Source organism: Dermacentor variabilis, chromosome 1 (genome assembly GCF_050947875.1).
Source record: "Dermacentor variabilis isolate Ectoservices chromosome 1, ASM5094787v1, whole genome shotgun sequence".
NCBI lineage: Eukaryota > Metazoa > Arthropoda > Arachnida > Ixodida > Ixodidae > Dermacentor > Dermacentor variabilis.
Window position 1 is genome coordinate 281,182,076 of NC_134568.1, and position 17,166 is coordinate 281,199,241.

General features: G+C 47.1%; 1 protein-coding gene across 1 annotated transcript in view; it reads right to left on the reverse strand.

The window, feature by feature from the left end:
• LOC142565903 (putative E3 ubiquitin-protein ligase HECTD2) overlaps nucleotides 1-17,166 on the reverse strand; it is a 53,648-nt gene that overhangs the window by 24,490 nt on the left and 11,992 nt on the right. Inside the window, exon 2 of the mRNA XM_075676495.1 lies at nucleotides 2,624-2,910. Coding sequence (XP_075532610.1) covers nucleotides 2,624-2,910 — 287 coding nt within the window. The remainder of the gene's footprint in view (nucleotides 1-2,623; nucleotides 2,911-17,166) is intronic.

Sequence of the window (17,166 nt, forward strand, 5' to 3'; positions counted from 1 at the left end):
CTAAAAAGAGCAAAGTGCATAAAAACAACCACTTACAATAACATGCGTTAAAGATGTGATGATAGAAGCGAATTTTCTTTATCTAACAATGAAACAGAAGGATGGCTGATGCATTTTTCTTTTTGTTTTTCAATCCAGTATGCTTCCACGATTTCCCTAGTGGTTTTATTCCTATGCCTGTACAAAATGTCTGTGCTAGTAACACAAGGGGAGCAACCATGTTCTTGGCAATGCATTGCCAAATGCGTACTAGGGCGACCTTTCAGGCTAGACAAGTGCTCCCTTAACCTAGTGTTAATGCATCTCCCAGTCTGCCCTACGTACACATGACCACACGTCATAGGAATCTGGTAAACAACGTGGTCATGTGTACGTAGGGCAGACTGGGAGATGCATTAACACTAGGTTAAGGGAGCACTTGTCTAGCCTGAAAGGTCGCCCTAGTACGCATTTGGCAATGCATTGCCAAGAACATGGTTGCTCCCCTTGTGTTACTAGCACAGACATTTTGTACAGGCATAGGGATAAAACCGCTAGGGAAATCGTGGAAGCATACTGGATTGAAAAACAAAAAGAAAAATGCATCAGCCATCCTTCTGTTTCATTGTTAGATAAAGAAAATTCGCTTCTATCATCACATCTTTAACGCATGTTATTGTAAGTGGTTGTTTTTATGCACTTTGCTCTTTTTAGTATGACTGGGTGGCTTTTGTCCACGCCTTCTTTTTATCACAAGTGTTGTATGTAATATTGACGTTGCTCTTTTGACTTGATCGCGCAGATCAGCGGGTATCATATGCGCTGTAGGCGTGCTCTGTTCTCTAGATCGCGCAAGTTCTGTGGGTATTTAAGTAAGTAGTTCTTCAAAAATGAAACCAGTTGTTAGAAAGCGCTCGTCCTTGTGTTGCCCCTATTCTTCGTCCCTGTTTGTTTGCGCACAAAAAGTATAAATATGAATATGTTCCAACTAGGCCGACTCGCAGTTATGCTTGGCCTAATGGTTATACTGTACACCTGGGTATTGTATTACATGCTGTATTTGCCATGGTGCTACTATCAGTGCATTCCCCAAAATGTACTTTATTTTTCTTTATAGTGTAAATATATTTTTGCTTGTATTGTGACCTACCACTCCTGTAATAGCCCAAAGTTGGGCTGACAGTATCAATAAATGAATGAAATGAGAAATTTTTGTTTGTCTTGCTCAAACTATAATATTTTCATTCCGAAACAACTTATTGGGGTTTCTTTAGCTGCTTAACATGAAAGCTCTTTGCACGCGGTGCTGTCAACAGCTGTTGCTTGTCACTTTTGTAATTGATGGGAGTCGCTGGTCTGCTTGCCGACCAGCTATAGCGGGTCGCCATCTAATTACAAGAACGTCAATAAGAAGCCTCTGCACGATGGCGCAAACAACACTGTGAATGAATACTCGCGCCGATGGGCTGACTCCAATTACTGTCGCTCTTGGACGACTGTTAACTTTTGCCGCGCGTTAACTAAGCTGGACGGCGTCAAAGGAAAGAACTTCACTCGTTGGGATGCGTTTCGAGACCGTTTTTTTTTTTTTTTTTTTTTTACAAAAGACAGATCGAAGGGAAGAGAAAAGGAAGAGAGAAGAAAGACAAAATCCAAGTTCTCCGTTGGCCGTATTGACGCCTTCGTCCCTCTAGGAGGCGCCGACGGTTCGCACTCAGCAGGCGGTCCGCCGAAAACCCGGTGGCACGGATCAGGCTGCGGGTCGAGGCGCCGGTCGGGACGCTAGCCCAGCGGGGCGCCCCTCGTCCGTTCCCCGGCTCCCTCTATCTCTTGCATAGTCTGGCCTCCAGCCACGGATGCAACAAACGTGGGGCGGTCGCTTGTGATTCTTAACAGCCACTGTGGACTTTTACATTGTCCGTAAACGTACTACTGTTAACGGAATACCGATTTACCGGACAGGTGTGCAGCAGCAACAGGGCTGGCCGAAAGATGAAATAATGCCGCTGCCTTTAGTTTTATTCAGGTGGCTTAGTGGCAGCAGTATCAGCTTGAGAAGCGGATTTAAGCAAATGTTTATAGTTCCACACGTTGATGTTGCGATAGCCCAGTATCTTGAGCCTTAAGGTACCCGATACATTTTTTCAAGTATCGGAAATACAGATATTCATACACGTCTTGCCAGACGTATTACGATACAGATACAAAATACCCAAAGAGTATCTAAGATGGTATCTAAAATATATGTATCTCCGATATTGCCCAGCACTGGCTCGTGGTGATGCCTCGCTCGTCTTGTAGTGACAGATCTCAGTTACGCTTTTAGTGCATTTATAGTGTAAGGCCTGAGTATACTGTTTGGGGGCTGAGAAGTAAGTTGTTTCGCGGGGCACTCTTGTCGACACTTTTGCTCATCATCTTTAAGTTCTGCGAAGTAATGAAGCTATGGGAAGTGCTAACGTGAATTTCCTCTATTTTTTTTCTTTCTTCTTTTCATTCGTTTATCTTGGGATTGGGGGAGGGGGGCGCGCCGACAGAGGCAACAACTAACCTTGACACTTTTCATAGTGTTCTGCGTTCAACTCGGCGTATGTAACTCCCCGGCGCCGTCGACACAAAGTGCATCCCGAGTCGGGCGACTTGCCTGAGTTCGCGGATGTTTTTGCGGCGCACCGGGTACTCGGGCTCGGGCAGCAGCTGCTCGCGACCGTAGACCGAGCCGGTGTCCTTTGCGGGCTCCGGCGGTGAGCCCGCGCTCTGCGTGCACAGCCGGCGCTCGGCGTCGTGCTGCACGGGCGGCAGCGACGAGTAGAGCGCAGTCGGCGAAGGGGGCCGCAGGATGAGGCCTGTGATGTACGCGTGGATAGCGCCCAGGCTGTCTGTGATGAGCGGCCCGAAGCCAGTGACGCGCACCAGCGGCCGCTGAGAATCCTGCGTGCACGGTCAATAGGGATTATGAGCGCCGTGCAGCCGGACGAGACCACCCCAAGTGTTGAAGTCGACAGGGTGTGGATCTGGACGAATGCATACTTAAAACTTTCAACAGCGCACCACGGACGGGACAGTAGTGAAACCAACACGTGAAACAAACAAGACGCCTTTCCAACTAATGTTCATTGAAAGTTTCTTTTTTAGCAGTATATATGCACAAACTGTTTTTTTTAATACGAAAACTAAGAAAAACGCTGAATAATGCTGTAATTAGTGCACAATCAGTTGTACAAGGCAATTCTACAGCTTCTGCATGAAGAAATCCTGCAAAAAATTTCATTACCGTATATAAATGGAGCACAAATTTGGCGTTGTGGGAAACGCTTATATATATATATATATATATATATATATATATATATATATATATATATATATATATATATATATATATATATATATATATATATATATATATATATATATATATATATATATATATATATATATATATAAGCGTTCGAGGACATCTGCATGAAGGTACAACATTTATTTGCGAGATTAATATAAATACGGAATCCTGGCGCAATTGTCTGCCCGCAAGAATGAATTTCTGCCGTTATGACCATTTCTTGCGTGCACTTGCACCCGTCGCGGTGTATAGTTGCGCAAATATCAAAGTGCGGCGAGCACCCACAACCTCTACAATGCAGTGTCAAGGTACTGTCGCCTCCCTTGCGAATTCGGTCGTCATGCTCCCCTACCTGATCGCTTAGGCATCTGTCCGTCTGATCTGTGCAACTTCTGCCGCACGTGAGTGGGATCCAGTAAACCACGAAGAACGTGGGTTGAGCGTATACCATCTCCAGGTGATTGGTAGTGCCAGCTGAAGCTGCTTAGCCCGGTAGTCTACGAAAACTGTCAAGCATATAAAGGAAAACGGCCACTCTTCGTTGCCGCCTATCGATTCCTTCCTTGTCCTGCTACTTCTTAGCTTGCCTGAGGAGGACTCGGTTAATAGCACATATAGAAATCTGCGAGTACCCGGATCTCTGGAAGCGTTCAAGCAGCATCTATAGATGCTCATATATGGTCATATATGACCTTTTATTCAAGCGATACCCTTGTTAAACTCTCTCCCGTTACACATTCCCCATTCTAATACCCCGAGGTGATGTGGTTGAACAGCAAGAACAAATGATTAAAATGCATGCTACGTTCACACACCTTTTTCATGCTGTTTGGCAAAGGCACTTCCTTGTAACTTGTTTCGAATGGGCGAAGCGGTTGGCAACAACGGCTTCTAAACGTACGGCCTACGCGCCGCGATGGCTCAGTGGCTATAGCGTTGAGCTGCTGATCAAGAGGTCGACGGTTTGATCACGGCCGTGCCGGCCCCATTCCAATAAAACGAGATGCACTAAAACACCTGTCACTGGGTGCACGTTGAAGAACCCCACGTGGTGAAAATGAGTCCTGAGCCCTCCGCTGCAGAGTCCCTCATAACCCCCTGTGCAATTTGGGCGCGATAAACCCCATAAGCTTTATGCTCCTCGGTTCGAACTTCCTGCTGACGTGTTCATTCAAATCAGATTCAGATAATTCAGATTCACAAACTATCAGTCACCTCTGCCACTGTTCACATCTGCCTCGGTCAGAATCTCTAGAGTGCCTTGAGCCGACTGGACTATCGGTCTTTTACTAAACTAAGATCCTGGGTGCCTGACTTCACCCCTCATAAGCCTAGAAAGCCACACGAGCTCTTCTACTATACATGGTGGCGATAGACTTCAGTGTCCCACTGCAGGCACGCTGCGCCGTGTCTAGTGGGCGTGAGTAATATGAACGCCTTTCTCTGTCTCTGTCTCTTTCACTCCCCGTCCTCAAGTGTATGGTAGTAAACTGTACAAAGTCTAGCTAACCTCCCTGCATTTCCTTACTCTCTCTCGCTCTCTCATTGAGGTATTTATATTCGGATATTCTTTCTGATATCGACAAACCCGAATGAACTATTCATTAGCCAGTACAGTCATTCTCATTACGACATCACAATTTAGTCACCACTTCGTCTCTTATACACGGTCGCGATCATATATGACATTTCGACACTCTCGTGTCGATCTCTCAAGATTCTGTGACGGGGTACACCTGCGACGTCATTGCTCAAGCTGAATAGGTACATCAAGTTGCGTCAAATATGACACTCGTCATCGTGACACCGACTTACTTGCTGTCCAATCGTCGGACATCTCCAAAAACTGCTGCCGCGCTACTCCGATTCCTATTGTGCCCTTCTTTAGGTGACCAACGTAACTTCCGAGATCGCTCTGGTTAGGCCTCTCGCTTCTTAAGTTTAGCCTTCCCGCGACGCCGTTCATGTCTGCCGTCTAGCTAGCATGGTACTTTAGCCGCCAGAGGTACGTACTATGTGTTGCAACTATCTGCACAACAGTGAGGACCTCCAGCTTGGTGCTTGGGGGCATTGCTTTAATGAAAGAACTATGCTCCTGAAGCAGATAATATTCGCAAACAGGATATTTAGTAAATTTTGCTGTCCCATTGCGGCAATCTGTAGAGAACAAAGCCAGTCACCGGCACATATGTACGGCAAGTACAGATAGCTATATATACTGGGCACGTATTCACAAAAAGGCTCTTGCGTTAGAATTGTTCATAAAAGAAAATTCCAGTCAATGCTGCTGCTGGATATACAACTATCGAAGGCGGCCGGGCAATGGCAATTACAGAACATTTACGAAGCAAGGTTTTTGAATTCGGCCTCTGCTTCATGAGCCTCACGACCATTCCGTCGTCTACTCGCTGACGAACACACTCACTCACGCCAAACCCGTCTTTCTCTTCCTCACCGCATCTTTCGGCAATCATCTCTTTTTAGGTTAGAAACGCCATTCCCAACAAACAACCACGCAGAAAGTTGCTCAAGTGGCAAAGAAGCTATCGCGCAATCAAAGGCAGCCACTGTGTGGTAACCTGCCTCACCGAAAGCATTTATTGTGTTTAGCCACTTTCGAATGCAAAAGTAACTGGCAAGATCTTTCTTTATTGTTATTTTTGTGCTCTTAGCGGCACATCATTTATCTCACAGAACGACCTTGTTGTTATGTTAAGAAAAACGTTTATTTCAACAGGAGACGACAGGAACACTAAGTCACAGTCACAGCACAATTACAGCAGGACGATAACATATACCAAAAAACCAAGCATTGTACACACGGCACGTTTTCAAAGTAGTGTCCGAGTCCTCACTCACTAACATATAACCACATAGACCCATGGAAAGGCACAGTTACACACAAACTAATTGTCCCATGTATAGAATGATGTTCAATATACGATACAGTGTACACAATGGTTATGTACAATGATGATGTGACAAAGAAACTTTACATAATTTTATAGTGATGCTATGAGATGTGTATATACAGAAATGATCATGTATCCGAGAGCACGTACACACAGAAATCACGGGCACCTACCTTCTATGCACATTAAACGAATACTTTTGATGACCTGGCTACAAGAACCAGGCCATGGTCGGAAATTAAGCCATACGCGTCCATCAGCCACCGACACGAAACGACATGACCTCTGTGAAAGGAACTCTTCTTCCCCAAGGAAGAACAACTCCTCAGACAGAAACCACAGTAGCTCAGAGTAGAGACTCCCCAGAAGTGGAAACAGAGCGCGGCGACGATGTCCCGCTGCAACTTCCTCGCACCGGTTACGCCATAGACCATAGGTCCTGCAGCAATTAAAGGTCGCGCGAAGCGACCACGTGAGCAGCGACCAGATGTAATAAAGCGGTTAGGTTTACGGCCAAGGAAACCAGTATGCACGGCCCTCCTAAATACCCTGGCAACAACGCATTGCAGCAGTACATGTTTATTGGATTCTTGATCGGCGCAAGTGCGACACAGCGAAGATGGGACTACGGCCAACCGCTCTATTTTGCCTGACACACCTTGGAAGTCGCGTAGGTTGCCAGGCACAAACTACGCCTTTATCGCATCCCACGACACATTATTGGAACGTGCGCGGCGCGTTGGGGAAACTAGACGAAGCAGTAAGGCTGACATTGTATCTACAACACGCTTTTTGAGGACGTCGACATCAGGAAATACCTGAAGTATGTGGCAATAAAATGCCACGGCCGTAGCGTAAAATGCAAGTGCGTTTAACACTTGTGGTCCGCGATTTAAGTGCACGCCGGGTAACATGTAACGAATTTGTGACAAGGAAATAGCAGGCGAGTTCGCACGCAGGACACCGATCACGCTGCAACAGGCGGAGCAGAAATCGCAGAGCAAGCAGCCGGCAGCAGACAGACACGGATGGGAACGCGAACCCACCGCGAGAGCGTGGTTGCCCAAGCGCCGCGCGACAGACCAGTTCTGTACTGCCCGACCAGCACAACAAGGAACCAAGAAGGGACTGCAAGCTAACCTAGTTACACGTAATGGCGGCTGTACAACGTGACAAACGTACCACACTCGGCCGCAAAATACAGACTGTGCTAAGTACCTTCTTTCTAATAGGGGTAAATCATGCCCTTGAATATCCTGAATATTCCGCCTTCCGTCTTCAAGAATTGAGAGCCACAGAGAGTCTGGTATGCCACATAGGTGTAATCAAGCCCAGAAATACGAATAGAATCGCTTTTTTAAAGACGGAAAAGGGGACTTAAGCGTGTCTGCGGTGAACCAATGAACACATTATGAGAGTTCGAAAAATTTAGCGCGGCACCCGCTTCGGTATTCCGTGAAAATTCCGTATTCCGTATTTCCGTATTCAGTGAAAATTCGAACGCTACGGGATAAGCTATCTTCATTCCTGAGATACAATATGATGCCATGGCGAAAGCTGTCCCCTTCACAACACCGCTACCAGGCAGTGGGAGACCGCACACGTAAGAGTCTCTCATTGCCGAGCGCAGTAATGGCTCGAGGCTGAGCACAAAGAGTACTAGGGATACAGGGCACCCTTGACGAACACCACGATCGAGTAACGGGAAATGGTGCACTTTCACGACCATCAAGAAACAATGTACTTTGGATATCGGAATAGGCATTCCTAATAAGTTCAATAAAATTTGACGAAAAGCCGTAACAGATCAGTACGTTAAATATGTAGCTATGTTCAAGGCGATCGAATGCCTTTTCTTGATCTAGTGAAACTAAGAGACCACGCGTTGACCTGGTCAGCGTGTTTGTCATTATATCGCGCGTAACGAACGGGAGACTATGTATCTCTCTGCCAGGGACTGAGCATTGCTGAAGGTGTCCTATTAAGGAAGGCATCAGGCTTCCCAAGCGTCGAGTGACAACAGCTGTGAAGGTCTTGTAGTCAACTTTGAGAAGCGTGATTGGCCTCCATTCCTCTGGACGAACTGATGATGGATTGTGCTTAGGTATCAGCACAATGCGACCGTTGCGAAAACTAGACGGGAATTCTAAGCTCTCAAAGCAGCGGTGGATAACAGACACGAAAGTGGCACCAATATCTTCCCAGAACATCCGATAAAACTCAACGGGTAACCAGTCCGGCCTTGGGGCCGAGCCACGCTTCATGGAAGATAATGCTGCCTTCACCGCATCAGCTGACGGTTATGCACAAAGACGTTCAGTGACCTCAGGTGGAACCTGAGGCAGCCCAATAAGCATTTCTACGTTACCATAATCCATTCGCATAGTACTACGCAACATGTTTTCAAAATGCGATACAAAGAGCGAACAATCACGCGCGGTGGGCGACATAACAGGAAGTTGTCTTGGGGCCGCAGAATCGAATGCAATCGGATGTATAAAAAGCGAGTTTCTTGCAAAGCGCAGAACTTCAGGGTGGGCATTATTAGACTTAGTTGACTGCACTGGTTCGTAGAAATACGTAATCAAAGACGTAATACAAAATACGTATCATAAATGAAGATAGTACGCAATAAAATGCCAATATCCGCCGTGCCCCATCATAAAAAAAATGATGACCTCGCAAGAGAGCACTATTGAAAATAATAAAACCGACTCCACTAGAGCGTGATATCGCGAAAGAGGAAAAAGAATCCAGGTTGAAAGTGCGTTTGTAAGCAAGAGCATGTCCAATGGTGAAAAAATGTGTTTCTTGCAAGCACAGAATGTCACAATATTTAGTGCCGGCCACGCTGATAATTTCGGCTTCTTTTATAGGACTTCGGAACCCCTGTGTTTAATGAAATATTATCCAGGGTGTCAGCCATATTTAATTAAAAGTGTCACTGAACTGACCTGGTCGTGTGGTTCAAGTCGGTGCCCCGGGAACAAGTCCAGGGGACATGCAGTACACACGTCACTTCTTCGACCCTCTGGAAGAAGGCCGAGGTATTTTTGGCCGCTGTAACTCGGCGCGGCGATTCGGGGCACCGTCCGAGCCAGAGGCCGACGCATGGGCACGCTTTACTCGTGGGGCCGCCGTTCCTACGTGGAGGCCATTCAAGCTTGTCGAGAATCCAACACTGCTATCAACTCCGAGGCTGAAGCTGTTTTCTGGTGATGATGTCGTTAGCGGTAGGGCTATACGGGGTTGATATAATCGCCGCCAGCAACTTCGGCAGCCGAAGGCTCATCGAAATCCAACGGATGCGGCTTTGTAAGCGACGCAATTGAGGCGGGTGAAGCTACAGCAGATTTCGCGAGTGTATCGAGCGTAGAAATTGTAGGGTCAGGTGCTTTAGCCATGTTTAAAACCTCGGTGCGATCAGGAGGATCGATGGTAGCAGCCGAAGTGGAAGCGCTATCGGCCTTTGCTGCTTGGGAGGCCAGCGAACATGGCGTGTTGCGATCGGCCACGTCATCAATAGCACGGTCTTATTTTTCGGTCAGGCAGGCGGGCAAACATGGCGTGTTGTGATTGCCCGAGCTGCATGCTTCTTCTTTGTCATTTGCCGACGCTGGTCGATGCAGCGTCAAGGCAATCTATTTGGTTATGGCGTGACGCGCAGTCGCGACAGCAGCTGACGCCGGCGGTAGGGGGGGGGGGGGGGGAAGGCTCCAGCAGTAGCGTCTGAGTATGAACGCCGCACAGGGCACACGATTGTAGGGTGACTATCCTCGCAACGCCGACAAGGATGGTGACATCCGTCGTTTTCGTGGCCATGGATATCACAACGGCCACAGAGCGCTGCGGTGCACTGTGCACTTTAGTGGTCGCTGGAGCCGCATCGATGACACACGCGTTGCAAGCCAAGGTAGGGAAACGTCCCACCATGACCAGGGACTCATAGGTAATTGGGGACAGGCGTTGTGACGCTCATTTCCATCCGAACGAAGCGGGTGCCTGTCAGCACGCCACGTTGTCCGCTCATAAGACCAGCGTCGCCAGATAGAACCTTGCCGATAGTGCCTGGACGAGGACTTCGTTCGGAACGAAGGGCGGCAAGAAGAGGCAGGTTACGTTGGTGACCTGCGGGCGGACGGAAACAACAGGAGAACGATCGCCACCGATGACAAGGCAGCCAGCATCGACGTTTAGATTCATAGAAGCATGCTCTTGACGGTGACTTGGAAGTTGAGGCCTCCCATGTGCTGAACGCAGCAGACCTCAGAGAGACCAACTATTGAGGCCGTCGCGTCGACGACAGTCTCGGGACCGTTCCCCGTAGGGACAACAACATCGAAGACTTGGGACTTCGAGGGAGTCCACGACGCTGTAGGCGCCATGGCGTGAGAGGCGGACGTCCCTGATGTGAAACATGCACGGAGGACGACGACGACGACGACGACGACGACACTGATGATGATGATGATGATGATGATGATGATGTAGAAGCCTCAATTAATGGTCCAAACCCACTACGGTGGATAGGCCATGAATTGGGTGGTAATATGACTGAAAAATGAAATAAATTGCTTAATAAATAAATAAGTAAAACAAAAAAGGAAAATGAATGAATAACCCAAGACGAAAAATAAACTGCTAATAAAGGAGATAAAGTAATGTTTAATATGATAGTCAGCCGTGCCTTGATAGGAGTAGTAACAACAACTTATTACTGAAATACGTAAAGGATGTACTTAAACATGAGCAAGTTAAATTTTGAATAATAGTATTAGTAATATTTTAGCTCTGAATTGTGTTTTTATTTTTGAATTTTCGAAATTGAAGGAGAAGTAAATCAATTATGGAAACTACGAAATATTAATTAAACAGACTTTTTGTGAGACGTAGGAAATGATAAATGGCTGGGCAAACGCTCCTGTGGCTATATCCTGATACCGTTGCTCCAAGCAAGAGTATAACAGCACTACTTTAAGGCAGTCCTAGGTTTCCAAGCGGAATTTCTTGACATCGTTTTCGATGAGTAGAAAACCGCCGGCATGATAATAAAAATATCCCCAGCATAAAGGGGATACTCTAGACCACATCTGTGCAAGTAAAGATTAAGTGTTGGAATACGGCAACGGGCAGCCTTGTAAATGGTACTTCCAATTGCCGGTTAGGACACCATCGTCATTTCCAAGAATAATTTAGATGCCTAAAATCTGTAGATTTTGCTAATGAGAGGAGGGCCGTCAGCCGAAACTCTTGTTCCGTCCTTCCGTACAGAGCGACCTTAGCGTTTATAGGTAAAGAAGAAGAGAGTTTACAATAGTTGTCCACCTCTGTGCCCTGTGCTCCGTTTGAGCATTTACTCAAACAAAAGTTTTGACGGTGTGCAAGTCGCTCTACCACTACGGCTAACGTTGGAGCCGGTGGCCTCATGTCACGTGCCGGCGCGTGGCTTGGCTGGCCGTTCGCTGAAAACGACTCGCACAACATCAGAACTGTTCCTTGAGAAAGCTCTCACTCGCAATCTCGCTTTTGATGCCAAAGCGAAATGCTGCGCAAAAACAGAAAAAAAAATGCACAAAACACGATCGATCAGTTCCTTTTCTTTCCCTGTAACGCTTGTCTCGTGTCCTTGCTTTTCGTCCCCGTCGTTTTTAGAGCTTGATAGATAGCTATAGGGCAGCGTATAGCAGCAAACGCAAGGATTTAGCGTTAGCGTTAGCAGGGGGTGATCCAGTGCTATGTACTGGACGGGCGTTTGCGAATAAGCGTTTTGCAATCGTACCTATACCTATGTTTATGTCATGTGGAGTATGTTGAAACGACGATGGCATTGGCACATCGGCGATGAAACTTTGAAACATGTTCGATCTGGGCTGATCATGCAGGCAGTACAATGTCGCACAGCTTCTACATAGCTATATACGTATATCTGCTACGAGGAAAGGGCTGGGCCGTATGGGCTGATCCCTAAGGCGGAGGTGCAGTCTTATAACACTGCATCTCAAAGCGCTAGCTAGAAGAATGCGACAAATAGGCACGTGGCGCACCTCTCCAAATGTCTGAAAGAGCTACTTCGCCTTACGCGCGTGCGTGCGATCGGCCTCCCTCCCTGAAGGGAGGCCGCGATCGAACGCATGTTTCTCTCGTGCCAAAGAAGCAAGAAGTATTCTTCGCATGGAAATTAGCCGCTTTTTCAAAAACTAAGTGCCGGAATATCGGGATTCTATCGATATAAAGAGAAGCACTTCGCCATGTGCCGCGCTTGGAAGGTCAGTGCAAGCGAGCTTGTGGACACATGATTGCCAGCATTTCATCTCTCTCTCTCTCTCTCTCTCTCTCTCTCTCTGTCTCTCTGTATTTTTTTTATGTTAAGTGTCAGCAGACGTCGTGCCTTTTCTACACAGAAGAGTATTTTTATATCTGACTTGAAAACAATCCTATGTGTACGTCCTGTCCGCCAACGAACACGAGTAGCATTGATTGCGTAGCCTCATTTTCCCATTGCTTTTTTCGCTTCAGCGGCGTCGATCTTGTTTACGCTGTGGTTGTCTAGGAGACTGCGCCAATCGAATGGGCAGCATTCGAACAACCGATGCCTCTCTAATGACCTCTTTTCCTCTCTTTTCGGCGAATTCGGCTGTTACCGCCTCCTGACCCCTTTCCCCTATCTCTCTTTCGCTTCTCCCCCCCCCCCTCCCGCGTTCTTTTCTTTCTTTTTACTTGCATAGCCGGTCGTCCACGCGTACATGTCAATGAGCGAAAACGCATCAAATATGCAGAATGCAGAGGTCACTCGATAAGATGCGAACCTCGGGAGCGTGCGCTCGCTGCCCGACGTGTACAAATGAAAGAGGCAATCGGCACGATGTAGCTGTATGCACCCAGGAAACACGGTGCTCGGCCCTCGACATGACATTCACGGACTCTCTCCGCTGACAGTTATTAGAGACGTGGCCGTCAAGCTATCCACTTTTCTTTGCAGTCTGTGCGCCATCTCGCTTTGACGGTCTTCTCTTTGTTCTGCTCTCTTTCCATTAGCACGCTGTACGCGAACATTCGATTAAATGAAGTTTGTAAAAGCGTAGCCCTTTTTCGCATGCCACGAGCACGAAGACGAAAATACGTGCATGCAGATATGGCCTCACCGAGCGGCAAATAAATGGGTATTCCAGAAAGAAATATTTGTTTCGGTTTTATGCTGTGCTACTCTGCAAAGCTAACAGCCTTACATGTGCACTGCGGTATTTAGATGACTAGCGGAAATAAAGAAGGCATTTGTGTCCCGGCCTTTTTGGCAATGGCCGAAAAAACAATCCGGTTTGCTATGACATATATATATATATATATATATATATATATATATATATATATATATATATATATATATATATATATATATATATATATATATATGTGTGTGTGTGTGTACGTGTGTGTGTGTGTGTGTGTGTGTGTGTGTGTGTGTGTGTGTGTGTGTGTGTGTGTAATATGTTACTCGCGTTCTTGGTTTTTGTGTAGGAGGTTTTTTTACCATTTACGTGATGAGTGCACGCCGGGAAAAGAATAATCTCTCCTTAAATCAACAAGTTCTACGTATACAGGGGGAACTACACCACATGTGCTTCTACGGAAATCTTAACACAGCAGCTCAGACATATACGAATCATTTTCCCTCCCTTTATAGGCAAGCGAGAAGTTTTCAAACGGATTTCAGTTCAATGTTACCATTTGGAACTCCAGCCATGTGGTTTACAGTCACCGTGATTAATGTACCAGCACACGCAAGCATTACGGGTAGGAAGAGATTTGTAGCTGCAAGCTACCTCGCTTTGCTAGAATTCATAAATCATGCCAGTCACAAAATGCTCTCGAGGAAAAAAAAAACATTTGCACTGCTGACCCCGGGCTCCTACAATACTCGTGTGCAAAATATGTTGGGCCACGCAAGTTGCTTCTGACTCTGTTCGAAGCCTATAGCTTAACTTGAATAAGTTTCAACTTTTCGTTTTCTATTCATTTATTGGCGTTCTTTTGAAGCAAAGAGCAGCAATGTGTGGCGCGAAAAACCGTCGTGCGCAATACGAAGAGTCAAGAAGCTCGAATTTTCCGGCATTTAACCGCCACTCGATCGCCCACCTGCCCCGCTCGAGCTGTTCGTTGACCCGTTCGTTACTATAGTACAGTAGCGTAGCGCTTGCCATGTGCCTGTGCGTGATCAGTTGCAGTATTACATATAAATGAAGCCCTTCGATAGCTTTCCGCCTCCAAAAGCAGTTTGACTGACATTCAGGTGACGCGCTTGCTAGGCCCAGCCTTTTTATTCTTTCCTTATCGCACATAGGTCATCCCCCTCTTGTCATGCGCCTGCTTGCACTTAATTACGCCTCCATGACGCCTCATCACATATACATATAATCAAGAGATGGTAGCACATGTCAAGTATTGCGCTGGAGTCATACATGCGCTTTCAGCCGAGTATAGCCAGCAGTTGTCCGGGTTGTCACTAACTCCAGCTTCCCGAGCCTAATAAAACCAGGGGTTCAGGCCACCCCTATGCATAATTTACAGTGATGTCAATTCATTGTCATTGCTGAATTTTTTTTCACGATGAGGTCGTGAGGTCAAGCAAGTTACCTTATTATATGCGCGTTGGTTGAGTGCGTACACGTTAACATAGAGGCCTGTGGTGATGCTACACATAAATCAACATTATGAGACGACTGAGTTAAGCAGCAGAATTTTGCGTACCCGCTGCGATGGCTTAGCTGCTATGACATTGTGCTGCTAAGCACGAGGTCACAGGTTAGTTTCTCCATGTCGAATGTTAGAATGTACGTATGTGTATATGAAAATTATTGTATCTTTCTTTCTTTGTTTTGTCCATCTTTCATTCCTTCTTATATTTATTCAAGTCTAGACAAATTCTACAACAGTGTGCTTGAGTTGATATACTTATATAAATTCTGCACGAGTCCAGTATTGGAAGTAATGCTAAGGGCTCAGATTAAATGTTCCACACTACTATAGACCCTTTTTGTCCACGCTGTGTCACCAGTGCGTGCACTCATGACCCCAGAAAACTTCCGGTCAGGCATTTTTGACAGTCAAGTTAGCCAAGAAAAAGGAAGTATTTTGTCGCATAGTATACTTCATTAAAATTTCTTTCTGGGCGAGTTGGTGCATGCTTGACATAAAAATTGTTACAGCGCAATCACATGCAACCACAAAGTATTAAGGACGGGACACAAGCGCTGGTGTGGTTTCTTTGTTTAAAAGAAATAACCTTATGCTTGTTCAAGCAGACAAAGAGACAGGGTTTGTTGTGCTGCCAAAGGGAATGTACAATGAAAAAGCGCAAGTGGCCATCGCTAAGAATTTTGAGCCTATTAAGAAGAGTGCCGTTAGGGTCAAGACCAAGTTTATTAACTTCTGTAGGGAATTAAAAAAAAAGAAAAACAGCGCTTGTGTCCCGTCCTTCATACTTTGTGGTTGCATGTGATTGCGCTGTAACAATAGTATACTGTAGGCACATAATCTTGATGTGTTCAGATATAAGGAACGTGCGCCATGCGTCGAGCTCACGTATGGGATTTCATTGTATTCAACAATAAAATTCACTTATCAAACGTTCCAACCCTACAGCAGAACTGGTGCCAGCTGGGGAGTTATATAAATTTACAGGCTATTGTAACTTGTGTTATTCCAGAGGGCTTAACCGGAAGTCCTCCGGGAAGCGCTGGACGCGGGAGAAACGCGGCACGCTGTTCTTTGTTGGAAGAGGAGGAAGAAGAGTGTCTGCTGATTTCCCTGCCTGTTTCACGTCAGGGACGTCCACCTCTCACGCCATGGCCCCTACAGCGTCGTGAACTTCCTCGAAAGCCCAAGTCTTCGATGTTGTTGTCCCTACGGGGAATGGTCCCGAGACCGTCGTCGACGCGACGGCCTCAACAGTTAGCCTCTCTGAAGTTTACTGCGTAAAGCACATGGGAGGTCTCAATTTCCAAGTCACCGTCAAGAGCATAGCTTCAATGACTCTAATCGTCGGCGCTGGCTGCCTTGTCATCGGTGGCGAGCGTTGCCCTGTCGTTTCCCGTCGGCCCGCAGGTCACCAACGTAACCTGCCTCTTGCCGCCCTTCGTTCCGAACGAAGTCCTCGTCCAGGCACTATCATCATACGGCAAAGTTTTGTCGCTCGACGCTGGTCTTATGAGCAGACGACGTGGCATGCTCACGGGCGCGCGCTTCGTTCGGATGTAAATGAGCACCACAATTCAGGAGAGCACGTTGTTGGGCGAGTCGGTCGTACATACTTAAAGAAGGGAATTGCGCTAAAAAGACACGGACGAGTAAGGACATGGACGGGCCCGTCCATGTCCTTACTCGTCCGTGTCTTTTTTAGCGCGATTCCCTTCTTTGAGCACCACAACCCCTGTCCCCAATTACGTGCGAGTCCCTGGTCATGGTGTGACGTTACAGTACCGCGGCTCGCACCGCGTGTGTCGTTGGTGTGGCTCCAGCGACAACTACCGTACGTGCACAGTGCACCGCAGCGTTCTGTGGCCGTTGTGGTATCCGTGGCCGCGAAAGCGACGGATGTGACCGTCCTTGTAAGCGTTGCGGGGACGGTCACCCTACGGTCGCGGGCCCTGTGCGGGGTTCATACTCAGACGCTGCTGCTGAAGCCTTCTCCCCCCCGCCCCCCCCCCCCACCGCTGGCGTCAGCTGCAGTCGCGACTGCGCGTGATGCCGTAACCAAAGAAATTGCCTTGACACCGCATCAACCAGCGTCGGCAATGGACAAAGAAGAAGCATGCAGCTCGGGTAATCCCAACACGCCATGTTCGCCGGCCTGCCCGACCAAAAAAGAAGGCCGTGCTATCGATGACGTGGCCGATCGCAACACGCCATGTTTGCTGGCTTTCCAGGCAGCGAGGG